The 19,017-nt window shown below is 36.8% G+C and overlaps 1 protein-coding gene across 1 annotated transcript in view; it reads left to right on the forward strand.

Annotated features, from left to right (window-relative positions):
- LOC108242145 (dystrophin) overlaps positions 1-19,017 on the forward strand; it is a 303,884-nt gene that overhangs the window by 207,105 nt on the left and 77,762 nt on the right. Inside the window, exons 3-5 of the mRNA XM_017426798.3 lie at positions 9,593-9,685; positions 9,855-9,935; positions 13,177-13,269. Coding sequence (XP_017282287.1) covers positions 9,593-9,685; positions 9,855-9,935; positions 13,177-13,269 — 267 coding nt within the window. The remainder of the gene's footprint in view (positions 1-9,592; positions 9,686-9,854; positions 9,936-13,176; positions 13,270-19,017) is intronic.

A 19,017-nucleotide genomic window follows, 5' to 3' on the forward strand; every position in this document is an offset into this window, starting at 1 on the left:
AATCACATGTGATACACATATTAATCACATGTGATACACATATTAATCACATGTGATACACATGGGAATCACGTGATACACATTAATCCCATGTGCTACACATGGGAATCACATGTGATACACATATTAATCACATGTGATACACATATTAATCACATGTGATACACAGGAATCACATGTGATACACATATTAATCACATGTGATACACATAGGAATCACATGGGAATCACATGGGAATCACATGATACACATGGGAATCACACATTTCCACATGTGGAAATGTGGGAATCACATGTAAATCACGTGATTCACATGTGATCACATGTGATCACATGGGAATCACATGTGATTTCACCACGAAATGTTCCAAAACCACACATATACATGTGACTTTCACATGTTATTCACATCATTCACACATGTAAAAAGTTCTGTGAACCACATGTGACTTTTGCATGTGACCACATGTGATCACATGTGAAAGTCACATGTGAATTTCGTGGGATTTTTTTGTAAGGGCAGCCAAGATACTGCGCAGAACCCTCAAGCTCCCAGGCCTCTGGTAGAGGACCCGAGCTCAGAGAATGAAACAAGACCACCCGCAGAGGGTGAGAAGGGAATTTTTTTTTATGAAGACTTTGAAAGAACTACATCTTGTCTCTGATCCTTTTTGCGGTGTTCATGAACAGAATCTCAGGGTTTAGTTGTGTTGATGATGATGTCAGGTTTGAGAACCTCAGAATCTCGTCTCTGCTTTTTACAGATGATGTGGTTCTGTTGGCATTTTCAAGCCATGACCTTCAGCGTGCACTGGGATAGTTTGTAGTGGAGTGTGGAACAGTTGCGATAAAGTCAACTTCCCTAAGCCTGAGGGCATGGTTCTGAACCAGAAAACAGTGGAAGGTTCCTTCTAGATTGGCAGTGAGTCTCTGTCAGAGGAGTTCTTGCTCAAGAGTAATGGTAGGGTGGTGTGGGAGATGGAACAACAGAGTTGTTGCTTTGCTCTGTCATGGTAAAAAATGAGCTGAACAGAGAGGCAAAGCTCTTAATTTACTGGTCCATTTATGTTCCAGTCCTCATCTATGGTCATGATCCCTCATGACCAAACGAACAATATTCCAGATACAAGCAGCTTTGTAGTGTGGCTGGGCTCAGCCCTAGAGATAAAGTGAGAAGTTCCATCACCCAGGGAGAGCTGGAAGTAGAGCCACTGCTCCTTTGCATTGAAAGGAGTCAGCTGAAATGATTCGGTCATCTGATGCCTCATGGGCACCTACCTTTTGGAGATTTTCCAGGGACGACCTACTATTAGAACATAGAATTCCCTGAAGGTATTGTGTCCTCCCTGGCCTGCAAACATCTTAGGATTTCCCAGGAGGAGCTGGAGAGTGTCTGGGGATAGGAATGTCTGTGTTTCCCTCTTAAACCTGTTGCTTTCATGACTCAACCACAGAAAGGCAGAAATAAGAGCATAGATGGATGAATGGTTGGATTTACAGTTTAATGTGCAGTAGAACTAACTGAATTACAGTATATACTTTATGCTCAACAAACTCGCAGGGGCAGCAGTCTAAGCAGGGAGACCCAGACTTCCCTCTCCCCAGCCACTTGGGCCAATCCCAAGGCCGAATCCCAAGGCCGATTAACATAGCCCCTCCAGCGTGTCCTGGGTCTTCCTCTGGGCCTCCTCCCGGTGGGACGTGCCCAGAACACCTCACCAGGGAGGCGTCCAGGAGGCATCCTAACCAGATGCCCGAGCCACCTCAACTGGCTCCTCTCGACGTGGAGGAGCAGCGGCTCTACTCTGAGTCCCTCCTGGATGACCAAGCTTCTCACCCTATCTCTAAGGGAGAGCCCACTTGTATTCGCGATCTCGTTCTTTCGGTCACTACCCAAAGCTCGTGACCATAGATGAGGGTAGGAACGTAGATCGACCGGTAAATCGAGAGCTTCGCTTTTTGGCTCAGCTCTCTCTTCACCACGACAGATTGGTACAGTGCCCGCTTCACTGCAGACGCTGCACCAATCCGCCTGTTGATCTCCCGCTCCATTTTTCCCTCATTCGTGAACAAGATCCCGAGATACTTAAACTCTTCCTGCATTTTTTAGGTAAACATTAAGGTTTGAGGGATTTGTACAATATTTGAATTTTTATTCAGAAATACTCTAAAAAGTGCTTCTGATAAAAAAACAAAACTGCTTGTATCTGTTGCAAAATCCAAAATATATCTGCTTCACTGCTCCTCTAATTTAGGCTTGATATGTTTTTTTCCACCTCACTTTAGGATTTGCACAGTTTCTTTGGTTTCTTAGGTTCGCATGGATCCCCTGAGAGCTGTAATTATGCGAACAATGGCTCAATTCGGAACACTTGATGTTCTGTTTTCATCTTCAGTGTGTTGAATTATAAAGAGGTTGCCTCTAAATTTTTTTTCATAGGTGAGAGTGTAGATAACAGGAAAAGAAGAGCAACTTTCTGTTGACTAAGTAGCTAAATATACACAAGTCATTTGTTGCTTCTACTGTTCTATCTGTAAAAAAATATAATTTAGGATAAAAAATGGAACATACTGGTAGAAATGGTTAAGGATTTAGGGTGATTTGAACTTAAATATTTATCACAATATTTTTTGATATTTATAAATGACAACAAAAAAATTTTACACTCATTGTCCTTTTGGCTATAAATTTATCACTGCATACAGTTTAGAGTTTCACAAACACAAATATTGCTCGAAAAATAAAAATTAAAATATTCTGCTTTATTAAACTTATTACATTTACAGTAAGTAGGGGAGAACAATTCTACAAAAAGTATTGTTTGGAAGTACAGACCCAGTGTTAGCTAGGTAATGAAAGCTAACTGATCCAACAATGTTTTAAACTTTTACCAATAACTACTGGAGACAACTCTGTTCATTAACAAAATATCTTACAAACGATGGATGTAGGGATGGATTTTAATGAACCATTTAGAAAACAGTTACTGGGTGTACATCTACAGTTGTTTAAATTTTGGGGGTCAACCCAATTCAATAGACCTTTTTTACAAAAAAACGGAAACACAGGTAGACTCGCTTCTGCTGTAGGCACTAAATAGTAAAATTTATTTGTGGTGTTGTGTTTTTAACTTTTAAAACAACTCCAATCATAAAAATTTTAAAGTGGTCCATGTGAATATTATTTTATAACCTTAATGCCTCCAGCAGTTTGGCTTTACATAGTTTTATGCAAATAGTAGCTGAAGCTAGCTGTTGTTAATGCAGCCTGGGGCACTTCCTTCAGGAATATTATAACATTTCAAATGGAATAACTGCAAATTATAAAATTGACAGCAATAAAAAGTTTTCTAAAATAGCATTTGCATGAACTGCTGTGACATTTTTGACGCTGGAGTGCAGGGATCCACTTTTTCCTTGTTAGCTCATCAACCCAGTGGTCTGAAATAAACTTAATTTCTCCAGAGTGAATTCAGTATATCTTTATTTAGTGGTTTGCCTCGGAAATTTTTTAATTTATTCTCAGGAAGGGGGGAGACGAAGGCGAACCCAGAACGCAGACGAGACAACCCTAAATGAAAAGTAATTTATTAAAGTAAAGACTCACAAAAACAAAGCACTGGCGTGGCAGTAAAAGGTAACTAAAAACAAAATCCAAACAAGATAAGGCAAGGCAAAGCAACAACAAACGTGGCATGGAGCATGGAGCATGGAGCGAGGTAACGAGAGGAATGACCGAGTGAAGAGTGATGAACAGAGACCGGTTTTAAAAGACTGAGGGAGAGGTAATTATTGGGTTCAGCTGTGGACTAGACGAGAAGCAGGTGAGGTGGGCATGGCAGTCATGATTGGAAAAACACTGAGGAGGTGAATAGTGACAAGACATGAACACAAAAACTTAAAAGACAACCAAAGCAAAACAAACAAAGCAGAACAATCAAACAAAACACCAAAACTATGACATTTATAATAAAATGCACAGAATTAATTTTATTCATAGAACTCACAAGCATGCTCAGCGGAGGTTACCATTGTAGGCGACTTTTGGTGGAAAAATGTGGAAGTGTAATAAAGCCAGTGGCTGCTGGCCAATAGAGGGCGCAAGGGCGCCACCCCACCACTCACATTACCTTGAATAAGACGCAAAAAATTTAATAAAAATGAAATAATAAAATAAAAATATTTCAAAATATATGTATATATATTTTTAGTTGTGTAAGATGAATATTTTATAGGTAATGATAAGTAAAGTTGTATCGTTCATCGACGTTGTCTGATTGGTGACAAATTTCTGCCCCGGGGCGCAAAAATCTTTGCCCATAGACTCTCGTTAAAAGTTGTTCATGCGCAGTAGCTCCTCTTCAATACAAGAGATAGGGCTGTTCTGGGGTGCACCTCTCTTGTGCCCAGAGCTGAATGCAGCTTGGTTTTTATTTCACCACCCTCCTGCCGCCGGAGGGTGGGACTCCCGCCACGGAGCTGACGTCACATCCATCCAGGGGTGGAAATTAGCACCCGTAAATATTTGAAGTGGAGGGTGAATTTGATCAGCACACACGCCACTGTGGCGGGTTGGCAATTTGAACAGAAAAGGTGTTATTTGTCCTCCTGACATGTAGGGGGCAGCAATGTGCTCGAGTTGCTGCTAAATGCAAGAAAGAAAAAAGTTTAGCGTACACTCTTTACCAGTTGGGGGCGGTATTGATTCCTTCAGTTGTTTACTATTTTTATGAATTTTTCAGAAAGTAAACATTGGATATACATCTACAACTGATTGATATTCAGACTCAACCCAATTCAAGATGGCTGCCACAGCTAATCAACATTAGCCTAAAGAAAAATGGTTTTAAATTACTTAAAATTACAGATATTGAAATAAAGTTAACATGGAGAAATTTTTCATGGTTTATTGTAAACACAAAAATACTGCCCATCCCTATCTGTGGTGTTAGTGATGAAGTTTAAGCTGTATTAATTTTATACAATTATAAAAGACATACCGTGTAATCATTTAGAATAGAAAGCATAGAGATGCCTAAAATAAGGCAGATTTAGATTTTCAAAGATATCCATGTGGGGTTAATTGTTGATTCTGGACTCGTCATAAAGTTTTTAAATTGTCTGTGTTATCACTTTCTGATGTATATATAGGCACAGTAAATACTAAGCAGGCTGCCAAAGCAAAAACTTCACTTTATTTAATAATGCTTGCAGAAGATGCAATATACTTCTTGCAATATACTTTGGCGTCGGGGTTGTCTACTGCCCATCCGGGCTACGATTCTATTTCTCAGGTCAGTGGCTGTTTTGTTCAGCTTAGATGGTTCGTTCATTATTGGGGCTGCATACCCAGCCTCTGGGTGGGGAGTTGGAGTTAACTCCCCTCTAACCTGGCATACTGGCTCCTCCCCCTTCCCATAGCGTTTGTGTTGCACCTCGTCAATCTCAAGTTGTGATAGCAGTTACCATTTGTGGATATTGGAACACTGAGCTACTAGTTGTTTGGCAGTCAGTGTTGACTGGGGATGTCGAAGTAACCATTCTTTCTGCATTCTTTGCATGTAGCCTCTCTGACTAGGGTTACTTGAGTAGTAGCATTCCTATATATATATATATATATATATATATATAAAAATAACAATCAAACTCCCAAACAAGTAGTACATGGAATAGTTAAGGCATAGAAAATCTTAAAATAATATTTTAATTTTTAGTCTGTCTTCATTTTATTAATGAGTTTAAATCATTGCAGTAAAAGAGGACGAGCAAATCAGGTACTTGATGAAAGACAGCTCAACAACTTTGAGTAGTTGGACTTAAATTAAATTTAACTTCATCCTTCGTTCCATTTTCTTTACCCACTTCCCCTTTCTGGGTCACGGGGAGCTGGTGCAGTCTTCAGCAGTAACTGTGCAAGAGGTGGGGGACACCCAGGACAAGTCTGAAGTTAAATTTTACTTATAGGTTCCATCTTATTTACCCACATTTACTTTGAGTAGCACTTAAAAAAATGGATATTTTAAATGTACTACGTAAAAGAAAATCTCTAAAAATGTAAAAAAATGTTGAAACTGTTAGCTGAAAGTACTGACTGGTTAAAGTTCTTGCCCTAAACTGGATAATCAATTGAAATAATTAGGTTTAGGGCTAGACAGTATTATGAAAATTTACCATCATCACAATATCAGTGAGTGCAATATCAATCACAAATGACTACTAGACTGTAATAAATCATAGACCAATATATACCAAGCAGTGGTGGGAAGTAATGAAGTACAAGTACTTTGTTACTGTACTTAAGTACATTTTTCATGTATCTGTACTTTACTTAAGTAGATTTAATAATGGATACTTTCTACTTTTACTCCACTACATTTTACAGTAAGTATCTGTACTTTCTATTTCACTACATTTCTACAAAACCGTTGCGTTACTCGTTACATCCAAGTTGCATTTCGGTATTTTGATTTGTTCGTTAGTTTGAAAGTATCCAATGGCGAGAGAGGAATCAGTCCACTGAACCAACGCAAAGTGAGAAAGAACCATTAGGCCCTCTCTCAAGAAGAGCAAGGCAGTACGCAGCACCTGCAGAATTACTAAAACCCAGAATGGAATCCGGTGATAGACAACCAGAAGACCTGCGCCACCCATGGCCTTATTTAAAAGATTTATTTGAAATAACCGGGTCAAGTTTACCTTAAAGTGGCCAACTATCTGCTATTCCTGTATCGATTTGATACAGTAGAGGCTTTCGCAATTTCCTTATCTGTGGCTTCTGTTGCTTTTTTTTAGCTGTTAAAACTGTTTAATCCATTGTTAACACGTCGTAAACTGCTTTTCAGAGCTGCCTCTAAATGCAGCATGAGCGCTAAGACGCTAGCTGGGTTTACAAATGTGGGGCAGCGAAGGACACTTGCTGCTGTGCAGAGCTGCTCAGGACAGGTGAATGTTAGAATCATGGCAGCAAACCAGCAAAACGCAAACTTTGCACAGTTTTTTCCCTAAACTAACCGACTGAGTTGAGTAAAACTGTTGGATACAGCTAATGTTAGTTAAAAGATGACTTTACCAGTACAGCACCTTGAGCTTGTCAAAAAGTAGTCTGTAGGCTACTGGTGTTGTTGTTTTTGTTCAAAAGTGGGTAGTACTTGTTACATTTACTTGAGTAACCACCCCTGTTAAACTTGTCTGGAGCTGTCTGGGGCTGTTTTCATTAGACCCACATGCCTGCATTATGTTTTTTTATTGGTCTGTAATCTAATTAGAAATGTCATGTTTTCATTAGCTATAAGCAACAAATCATCAGCATTGTTCATTAAAATGGTACGTTACTGATGTATTAAAATTAAAGACGATAGGTACACTTAATGACATTGTATTAGCCTTTAGGTAATACAGTCGAAAAGTACTTTTACTTTTAATACTTAAGTAGTTTTAAAAGCCAGTACTTTCTTACTTTTACTTAAGTACATTTTTGTCTGTGTATTTGTACTTTACTTAAGTACGTTGTTTGAGTACTTTCTCCACCACTGATACCAAGTACCATGCATTTATGTTCTGTATCATACTAATATATTTGGTCAATCTTTTTATTTCAATTGTTTTATGATAAAATAGCATCCCATCAAATTCTTTATATATTCATATGATTACATTGATACCTACAAATATCGTATTTGTAGGTATCTAGAGCTAAAATCACAGTGCACATTAATAGGAAAAATTATATGGAAAGCATTATGTTTGAGATATGTGATATATTGATTGTGGATAGGATACATTGCATTTTGGATAGCTGAAATTATCATTTTGACTAAGAATAACTGAATTATGGTTATTTGTCATATGTCTAGGTTTTTGTTCTGTTATGATTAAGGTTTTTCTTGTATTTGCTTTATTGTCCTTGTCTTTGTATTATTTTGTCACTATCCACCTGTCCTCTGCTCAGTAGTTTCTGGTTTCCTGTCACACCCATCTCCACCTGTGTGTAATTGTAATCACTCACCTGTGCCCACTTCTCCTGATTTCCCTCTGCTTTATAACCTGGTCTTCTTCTCCACCTCCCTGCCGATTCATTGTTGTTTGTTTGTTTTAGGTTCTTGTCTGGTCTCTGGTCCCTCTCAGTTTTTGCCTTGTCTTGTCCCGCCTTTGTCAACTGCCTGGATTTTTGTTATAGTTGTTTTGCTGCCACGTCAGCTTTTGTTTTCACTTTTGTTATTTAAATAAATCAGTTTTCATTTTTAAGATGAGTCTGCGTATTGGGTTCGCCTCGCTGTCACCACATCTTGACAGTTATTGGCTTTGAAAATATAATTGATCCACTTGCCACACAATTCAGCCGACATCTTTAGCTTCTCTGCCATTCTGTTCTCACATATACTGTACAATATATGGCTGAGTTTTCAATAAAGCTGCTCTCGTTCACACATTTTTCAGTTCCTTCTCACAAAGTAAAATAAGTCTTATAACGTGACTGGAAAAATTGCCCCATTGAGACAATTTTTTTTTACCTACAGTCACTTTCAGAGCACTACCAGATTGATGTGCTGCTTTCAGAAAATTCAGATTTTATCAAGCACATTATTACCAAAAAAACATTCCACTGGCGTAGAGAAAAGACAATATTTGCATTGAGTTTGATAGTCATGACGGGTAATGGCTCAACATTTCTCTGAGTTTAGATTTTTTACTCTGATATTTATGGTCTGCTGCCATTCTTGCAGTATCTATGCATGTCTATGTTGGAGCAACATTGCAAAATGGCAGGACAAATTCTCGTCTTGTTAGCATAAATAGCGCAGGCCATTCCAGTGATTCTCTAGTTCAGTCAAACAGCACACTACTACCAGGTGCTGGAGGGAAAACCAAAACAGTTTGTTTTTTATGATAACTGCCTAAACTATTTAATCTCTTACAATTATTTAAATGTTCTACTATCATTTCCATTCTTGCTAAACATCATACTTAGAATATGCCCATTGTTCTTTTTTCTGTAAGATATTTTTTCTTGTAATTGTGATGTTTTGAGTCTAAAGAGATTTCAGCTGCCTCACAAGGTAAAAGCACAGTAATACCTCTAAAAAGTACAAATAAATAAAAGATCCAGCTTTTGTTCCCTAATAAAACCTAACAGCTCCTCGTTTCCTTAGCACTTCAGCTGTGAAAGCTTAGAAAAGAACCATCACGCTGTCTTCAGCCTGCAGCGGGTTTCGCTGTGAACCAGCTGCTGGTTTGGAACCCCACACTTGTCAACACTGATAGAAAACAAGCTCCTGGGTATAAATTGTTATCTTCACATTTAACAGAAGGCTGGTTTGTGATTACTTAGGAGATGTCTCCCTTTACTCAACACTGCTCGGATTGATGTTTTTGCTCGTGAGGAGCAGAGATTGAACCTTTACCTTTCGTGTGAAACAAGCAAACTCACAGCAACATAATTGAAATAATGGGGTAATGGTTCTGATTTTTGCAGCCACATGACAAAGCATCTATTCTTTGTGTGAATATATGAATTTAGAAAACTAGTTGTAACATTTGACCATTGTCATAATTTTTCAGTACATTTTGGTAAAGTGTATAACTGTGCCTTTAGACAGGAAAACCACCTGTGGAGGATCTGTTCTCAGATCTGTGTGATGGACGACGCCTGCTGGAGCTGCTGGAGGGACTCACAGGACACGAGCTGGTACAGAGAAACACACACACAGATACAAACGCTCACATTTATTGTAATTTGGCTTTTTGTAGCGCTCAAGGATGTCCCTGAGCAAGGTCTGGTTTTTCTTCAATAATATCCTCTTTCTGCTTTGTCTCTGTGTGTGTGTGTGTGTGTGTGTGTGTGTGTGTGTGTGTAGGTGAGATTGGAGAAAGGTTTCACCCGCGTTCACTCGCTTAACAATGTCAACCGGGCTCTGCAGATCCTGCAGAAGAACAATGTAAGGATGGATTTATTGTGACTCATGATGATGTTTGTGCATGTGTATAGCACCTGTTGTTTAACCGGGCATTTAAAAATGTGAAAATACAGAAATGTATGATTTTTTTATTTACTTTTTTTTTGGCTTCATTTACAACTCTAGTTCTGCAAAACTTAATGTAATTTGTTGCAGCGGTTTAGCTTGCTGAAATATGCAAGGCCTTCCCTGAAAAAGACATTGTCTGGATGTAAGCATATGTTGTTTTAAAACCTGTATATACTTTTCTGCAATAATGAGGCCTTTCTAGATGTGTCAGCTGCCCATGCCAGAGGCACAATGCAGTCCCATACCATCAGAGAGGCAAGCTTTTGAACTATGCAGCCTGATGGTCTCTTTCCTCTTAAATACAGAGGACATTTTAAATCAGCTTTGGCCCAAAGGAGACAGCAGTGTTTCTGGATGGTGTTCACATCTGGCTTCTTCTTTGCCTGATAGAGCTTTAAGCAGCATCAGTGGATGGTACAGTGGAATATGTTTACAGACAATGATGTGTGGAAGTGTTCCTGAGTCCATGCAGTGATGTCCAGTACAGAATCAGACCTGTTTTTAATGCAGTGGCCCCTGAGGGCCCGAAGATCACAGACATCCAGTATTAACTTTCAGTCTTGTCCTTTGAGCTCAGAGATTTCTCCAGATTCTTGAAATCTTTTTTATATTATGAACTGCAGATGATGATATATTTAAAGTCCTTTCAATTTTCTGTTGAGGAACATTATTCTCAAATTGTTTCACTATTTTTAGATACAATTTATCTCAGACTGGTGAATCTCTGCCCATCTTTACTTCTGAGAGATTCAGCCTCTAAAATGCTCTTTTTACACGCAGTCCTCTGTTGACAATTAACCTAGTTAGCTGAAAAATGTTCCTCCAGCTTTTTATTTGTACCCCATACTTTAATATTTTTTGCCTGTGTCCCAACATTTTGAAATTTGTTGTTGTCAAGTTTTATTTTATTTTTTTCAAAAATTTACAAAAAAAATACAATTTAATTCACTTCAACTCAATCTATTGTGAATATAATATAGATACATAAGATATGCAAAACATTTTATTTAAAAAAAGATTACATTCAACATAACGTCCCAGCATTTTCAGAATTGAGTTTGTAAAAAGATGGTTCAAAGACAGTGATTCTTTTAATCATCTGTACATTCACTAGTCCCTTCAAAAGGTACAAAGATAGATCTGGAAATGCTACCACCTTGCATGCCAAAGTTTTAAGCAAAGACCTTGCTTGAATCTCATACAAAAGTGCAAATGCGGCTTCTGTTTTTTTTTCTCAAAAAAACTTTAAGGAGATGTAACCATAGGTTGTAAAATTTAAGTGGAGTATTAAAGCTCCAAGTTTGGCATTTCGACAGAATCATTGTGGGGTTTTTTTAGTCAAAATTGATTCACAAGAAAAAAATTTCTTCATGTTTTTGAGGATACTGTGTATCTCCAACAGTTAGCTGTAATGTCTCTCACTCATCTCTGAGTTCTCACAACTCATGTGACTTAAAGCTTTATTGCAGTTTCACTAGGTGGGTATTTAAAGGTTTATCTCCTGCACTGGTGTCTTGAAAGAAAAAATAGCTTTTTTTATATTTTAGACTGTCATTTTTATTCTGGTTTAAAGTCGGCCTTTTTAAGAACTGCACTTTTGAAGTTTTTGGTATTGACTTCTGCATGAAATGTAGCTACCTGAATATCACTTGTAAAATATTAATTTTTAATAATATAAATTAGCACTAACTAGATGGGGTTAAATCAGGATTGGTTAAGTGAGGGTTGCAATGCAAATGTATTTGTGGACAAACAAAATGGGGCCTGTATTAAAAAAATTGGGACTTCATTCGTATTTTTGAAGGTACATTGTCTTGTAAAGTATACTTATGAGTGCTAAGTATTGAGTAGGTTTATTTACAGTTGCAGTCAGAAATTTACATACATCTATTCTGAATGTCATATCAGTATTGGAACCTTTCTTTTTCCAGGGTGGAATGATTCTACTACCTACAACTTTAATGGTTTTTGAAAAGCAAGATTCGGGAGCATAAGTTTATATTTATAGTGGATTTTCTCAAATCTATACAGGCTCAAATATATTTAAACAACACTACTAATGGCCTTTCCAGAAGCTTAATGTTAGTCTGTTTTATCCAGTCAGAAACCAGTTCAGATGTGTGTTTTGGATCATCCTGTTGGAACCCACCTGTTTCCAAGTTTCAACCATCTAGCCATTAATTTAAGGCGAAGCTGAAGAATTTGGATTTCCATCCACTTTTTGGAATGCGCCATATACCATGATTTTACCACCACCCTTCTTGACAGTGGGTACAGTGTTCTTAGGTTTGAAAACCTCACCTTACATTCTCCAAATATATTGTCATAGTGACCAAAGAGCTCAATCTTTGTCTTGTCTGACGTAAAACATTTCTCCGGAAGGCATTTGGCTTGTCCATTAAGCTTGAATGTATCATGTTTGGAGCAGGAGCTTTTTTCTTGGTCAGTATCCTCTCAGTCATGCTGGTGTTCCAACAGTTTCCAGTTCATGGTAGGCTTGAGCCTTGGTGGTTCCTGCATTGTTCTTGTACATCCAGACCAATTTCCTTTCATCTTAGGGTGACAGATGAGTCTTTGTCAATCAAATGAGTGCTGTCAAACAAATCCTATTTTTTTGTTGGCAAAGAGAAACTATCAGCTGCAGTCAATCAAGATCACTAACAAGAAGTTAATAGGCCATGGCCCTGTAAGAATTAGGTAAATGTATGGATGTATTTGAGCATATATATATATATATATATATATATATAGGTTTGACCATGTGTGTATTAAATAAATTTAAACTTGTGCACCCAGTTTTTGTTTTTAAAAATCAGTGAAGTTGTGTGTTGTGTAATCATTCCACCCTGGAAAAAGGACAGTTCAAATAAAATATTAAAAGTCCCAAATATTCATGCCCATGATGAGTGAATATAAACTCTGGCTATATTTTTATAGCCAGAAACTCTGGCTATATTTTTATATTTTTAAAAATTCAGTTTTAAGTAAAAAATACAACTGATGTTGCCTCAAAGCATATGTTCCTCCATTTTTATTGAGTCATTAAAAACAAAGGAATATAAGAAACAGAGAGAGGATAGTAAGTGAACCAGTTTGGGCCTTTTGAAAAATGCAGCCATCCTTAGTTCTTTGTGTCTCTACAATCCCTCTACAGATTGATTTGGTGAATATTGGAGCGGCAGACATCGTTGATGGGAATCACAAACTGATTCTCGGGCTCATCTGGAGCATTATTCTCCACTGGCAGGTGTGTATGTGCATAAATGTTAGTTTGTCTCTGAGTGAACGTTTCAGAGTGCTCTTTTGTAATGACTTTTAAAGCCAAAAGCATTTTTTAACTCTTCCCACTTCAATTTTTTAACGAAGCTGTGTAAAAGGTTTTTCCTTCGGGATTTGTATTTTGTATGTATATTTATACTTTTCCTGCTTTTTATTAAGTAGGTTCAGATGGTAAACTGTTTTACATTATGGCAACAAAATGCTACACATTACCCCTAGATGTGCATCTGAACAATGCTAGTCAGATTGTGTATGTTTTTTTGATCATTCGTGAAGGTAAAGTCATTTACCATGCCACAAAAAATTCAAAGCAGCCCTCATAAGAAGGGAAAAACATTCTCTAAGACACCAAAAATGCACACAAATGCCACAAGGGAAACACTTTGACATTGCAGCTTCAACACTACATTAAAATACATTCTATGCCCCACAATCATTTATTCTACAATAATATTGGTTTACAAAGTTTTTATCAGTTAGTAAAGATGGTAAAATGTGTGTGAAAAATGTGCAACATAACTAAAAGATTTTTTTTTGTCATTTTTGGATGTTTTTTACTATTCTTGTTTTTCGTATCTGAATGATAGAAAAGCATACTGGTCTTTGAGCTCCAGTTTATTTCTTTTTATTGCAACCTACTGGTATGTTTTATTTCTTGCTGCATGACAACGTTAAGTCTGATCTAACAGGTTTTGAGTGTGTTGCAAGATGAGAAATATCTATGCAGGTTAAGAATTCCCTAGAGGGATAGTCAGCCTAACTTTGAAGAGATGTTCTGTCCTATCAATAGATAGTACCTCATCAGCCATCAGTCACAGAAGGAGTATGGAGAAAGAGTAGGTACGTAAGAATCTTCCGGTCATCAGTGTTATACAAGATTGACCTACTTTCGGTGTTCTCGACAGCAGATCATGGACTGCAGCCTGCCAATAGCTGAGTGCAAAATAGTGACATTTCCATCTAATCTCCCAAAAGTTACATATTGTGATGACGTAGTACACAAATCTAGCTGTATATGCCATTTTGAATCAATTTTCTACAGTCTAAAGGTAAACAAATTTGAAATTTTCAGCAATAAATTCCATCAAAAACCACTGCCAATTTTTCATAAGGTGAAGTAAAAAGTTTGTCAATAAGTTCTTCTTTAAGATCTTTTCTACATTCACTGTAACTTTCAAGGAATTTTATAGCCGAGCACATAATTTTCTACAGCGAGCAAAAGTAGGACTCTCTCACCATAATGCCAGAATTTCATTGGATGACATCCAAGTGCTGATTACTTCTTATGTAAATAATTAGATTTTTTTTTTTTGTCTAAATAACCATTTCAGATTCAAATGAAAGCCTTGTCACTGTCAGGGGATTCTGTCTTTCCATTGATACCTTGTTTTTTGAAATTGGATCACAGTCTAAAAAGTTATGAATGTTTTTCTAAAGATGAAATCTGAAACCATAAAGAAAAGGTCACAAGCTCATTAGCAGTTTTCTATTGTTTTACATGTAAAAGTCAGTGAAGCAAAATGTGCTCATTTTAAAATCTTAAAAGTCCATAACTCCTGCAGTTCTTGGTGTCAAATTTAAGGGATTTTCAAGGTCTATCCAATTTATCCAGTTTTCTCAAACTTTAATTATTTTTTTGTCAAATACCTGAAAAGAGGCAAAGGTTTTCATCTAGTCTAGGCTAGTGGCTTGCCAAACGCAGGCTTGTGGTGAACAAAACAACTTTTTCTTAAAAACCCTGGCACAGTTTGTTTAATTTGTTGCTGTTTTCTTAACCAAATGATGTCTGTGTTACTACGTGAATGTATGTGTGCTGAGCATGGACTGTGTTTATGATGATGGTGCTGAGGCTTTATCAATCTGCCTGATCAGCCCAAAAGTTTACTCAGATATTGATATTGCAGTTTATTATTAAATAAAATAAAATGTAAACAAAGACTTGCGAATTAGAGTACCAACTACAGGTTTAAAGTTCCAACTCCAGCATAACAAAATAAATCAAATCAAACTTTTATTTTTTCTGTATTTAAAAATAAAAAGCTTTGATATTCAGCATGTTGTAAGGATACTGTTGGTAGGAACTAAATCAAATCAAGGTGAAAAATCCTTATTTTGCAGGAATTCAGTCACATGACTTTACTTTTGTCATTTGAGGTGGAAATGACAGAGATGAACCCAGAGCTCAGACTCATTTTAAAAAGAAACCAATTTATTAAACTAAAGAATAAACAAAACAAAAAGCTGACGTGGAAGCAAACAAATAAAAATATAAACTAAATCAAAAACTAAAACGAGAACAGAAATACGAACAGGCACAAGAAACCACAGGACCGGGAATGGGCAGGACAGAAACAAACAACAAACATCAACAATGGACCAGCGGAGTATTGACAGAAGTGACCGGGTTTTAAACACTGAGGATGATGAGGTAAGTAGACAGGTGATGTGATTACAAAGTAGAGACAGGTGTAGGTGGGTGTGGCAAGGAGACAGAGAGAGAGAGACTGAGGAGGAGTAAATGAAACATGAAACAAGAGACAAGACAGAAACCAAACACAAACCAACAAACTAAATAAAAAATAAAACAAAACCACAACACGGAAAAAACCCAAATCACCACAACCTTTAGGAAGAGGAAAGAAACAAATACAACACAACTATTTAAAATGGATTACTGGGGAATATGCCATTACCAGATGTTCTTATAACTTAACTACACTTATGATAACATATAAATGTAGGTGCTGATTAAAATTTTATTCTATTAGCTTTAACGTGACAAAATTAAATGTGCTTAAAAAGGGGAAAATTACCACATGTAGGTGTTGTGCTGAGACATGGTCCTCTGTTGAGATTTTTCTTCATCCATCATAATGCATTTTTCCTGCTACAACAAACAAACAAACAAAGAAAAAAAAAATCCAGATTTTATTTTAAAGAATTTTACTTAAAATATAGTTGTTTAAAATATCTGCGGTTAAGGGGAAAACAGAACAAAGCAGCAGGGGGTTCAGATCTTGAACAAACTACCCTTTTATTGTCAGCTAGCTTGAATTACCTTTGAAAACTTAATTGTTTTAACATTTCTTTCCTGCCATGGTAGTTTGAAACTGTAGCTCTGACAGAGCCAAGAGAAATTTGACTAACATATGCAACATAGCAACTAGCGTTGTGAAGAAAAACTATTGATAGCGAAACTTTAGGAAAATAAACCTAAGACTAAAAATACTGATGTTGAAAAAAATAATACAATCAGTTTTGTTGAATAATCATGACACCCCAAACCTCAGTGGACTGATCCATTTAGCAGCATCAATCTGCTGATATTTACAAAGCCTATGCTCAGCACACATACATTTGCTCAATAATGTTTGGTTAAGAAAACAGCAACAAACTAAACAAGCATGCAAAAATGTAAAGGTTTATTATTTGCTAATGTAGTATTCTTTCTCACTGGTGAAGTGTCTTCAAAAGGTGGACGTTCTTCTGGGTCTTCATAATTACAGCAACAATGTTTTGATCAAGAGAAATGACTTTACAGACATAAGTTATTTTTGAACAGTGAATGTTTATTCAGAATAACAGAGTCTGTGCCGAATCGAGACTTCTGGCCCAATCAGTGAAATCCCCCGTTTCTCTGGGGCTGCTTCTTTTTATTAACCACACTCAGTTGTAGAGTAAAAAACACACACGTCCCACTGGGACAGACCTTAACAGTATGCATTCAAGTATATTCGATTCCCTTTATGGTCATAAGCTAGGGTCTTCAGACATGCAACAGATAACTTTCCATATTTGTCTTTGTGCAGTTGCTTTTCGACAACGTGAGCTTAGGAGAACAAAATCCACTTCTCAAGAAGGGGTTGTAGCTGAAGACAATGTCTCCACTCGGAAGTCAGGCCCCATCGCAACACAGCACAGATGTAACACAGACACCTCACTGGTTTTGTTGCTTTCGAGTGAAAGTTGTTGTATAAGCCAAAAAACATAAAATGAACCATCATTTGGCTAACCGTTAGCTGGACAAAGCCTTAAGCCTCTTTCTCTATACTCTGGGCTCTATGACTGCAGTCACAGCTGATAAGGTTGTGACTATTGATAACTATTTGATGGAATGTATTTTAAAATTGACCACAACACTTTCAGTTAAATGTTTTGAAGTTTGACTTGTCTGCCTATGTGATTCTTATTGGAGTGTTTCTTTACTCTTCAGTCACTTTCTCAGGTTCTTAGAGTATCTGAGTTGATACTTTCGACAAATTCTGCCTTGTGAACTTGTTACCTGCAGCTGTTGCTGTGCTGTAGACCCAGGCACTACAGATTGATATGTGTCATTAGGATGAGCTGCCAGCTGGGAAATGCTTAGGCATTTGTCACACAGAGAAACTTAGCCTCAGCGGGAAAGTTAATCTTGGCTTCTTGCTGTTAATAGTACCTCTTGAAATAGATCATGCTTATTGCACTTTTGACTTTTTTTTATGATTACTTTGTTGGTTTACCCTTTGTTACTTATTATTTTCTGGGAAAAATTTAATCTTTTTCTTAAAATAGTTGTTCATTGTTTCTAAAAGGGATAAGTGAAATTATTTGAAGAGCAGTTCCATGGAAAAGTTATAAATAGTTGTTATGTTTCTTGTTGTAGATATCTCTTTGAATGATCTCAATTTGAAGAAATAAAGTTTAATTCAAATCAAATACCAGTCAGTCTGAGTGGGGTCAGTACCGAAGCAGAATATTTTTGTCATAATACAAGTCAGATCTCAAAATTTTCATAAAATATAATTTTGCGAACCTTTAAACTTCCAGGACAATTATAAAATTAGAATAATCAGAAAAGGCCTGAACAAGTGTGACTTGTGCTTCATATGTGCGTGTTCCCTGCACTGTAGTGAATCAGATGGTATAGGCTATGCCCATTTCCACTTGAATTGTTTTTTCTCTATCTTATGAAATTTGTAAAACCTAGTTTTGACCTTTTTCTGAGGCTGAAAGGTTGATCGCCATGAAATTCACCTTGATAATTCTATAAACCGGGCTAAGTAAAAGGTGTCAAAGACAAGTAGCTATTTCAAAAATGCATAAGTTATCCCTGCACAAATATTTAATGCTAGCTAGCAAAAAATACATTTGGCCATATCTTGAAAAAAGAAATGGAAGTAGGTGTGTAATATTGCATCTAAATTTTTATTTTTATTTTTCACAAAATCAGCCCTGTAGTCTAACCTGTCTGAAGTTCGGTGAATTTTTTCAACGGAAATATAAAGTGTGCTAACTATTAAAACTACATGTGCGTTTGGGTCTATAAATCATAAATTCTCGGCCTTACCAACAAGTAATTTAGGGCCCCAAGATTGTTGAAGCTTACTGAATTTTGTGCTACATAAAAGTTTGCTTTGAAAATGTAACATTGTTTTTATAAATTTGCAAAATATGCAGACTTTTTAAACATTATCTCTTCCAAGGGCTCAAACCCAATTAGCATAAAACATTAGTTGCCAGCACCAAAGTTGTGCCACATTTCTTGCACTGTTATTCTCACGGAAACTAAACTGGACTAAACTGAGAAGGGTTTTGAGATTGGTTATACAGGTGCTGGTCATAAAATTAGAATATCATGAAAAAGTAGATTGATTTCAGTAATTCCATTTAAAAAGTGAAACTTGTATATTATATTCATACATTACATACAAACTCATATATTTCAAATGTTTATTTC

The sequence above is a fragment of the Kryptolebias marmoratus genome, linkage group LG23, assembly GCF_001649575.2.
Source record: "Kryptolebias marmoratus isolate JLee-2015 linkage group LG23, ASM164957v2, whole genome shotgun sequence".
Taxonomy (NCBI): Eukaryota; Metazoa; Chordata; class Actinopteri; order Cyprinodontiformes; family Rivulidae; genus Kryptolebias; species Kryptolebias marmoratus.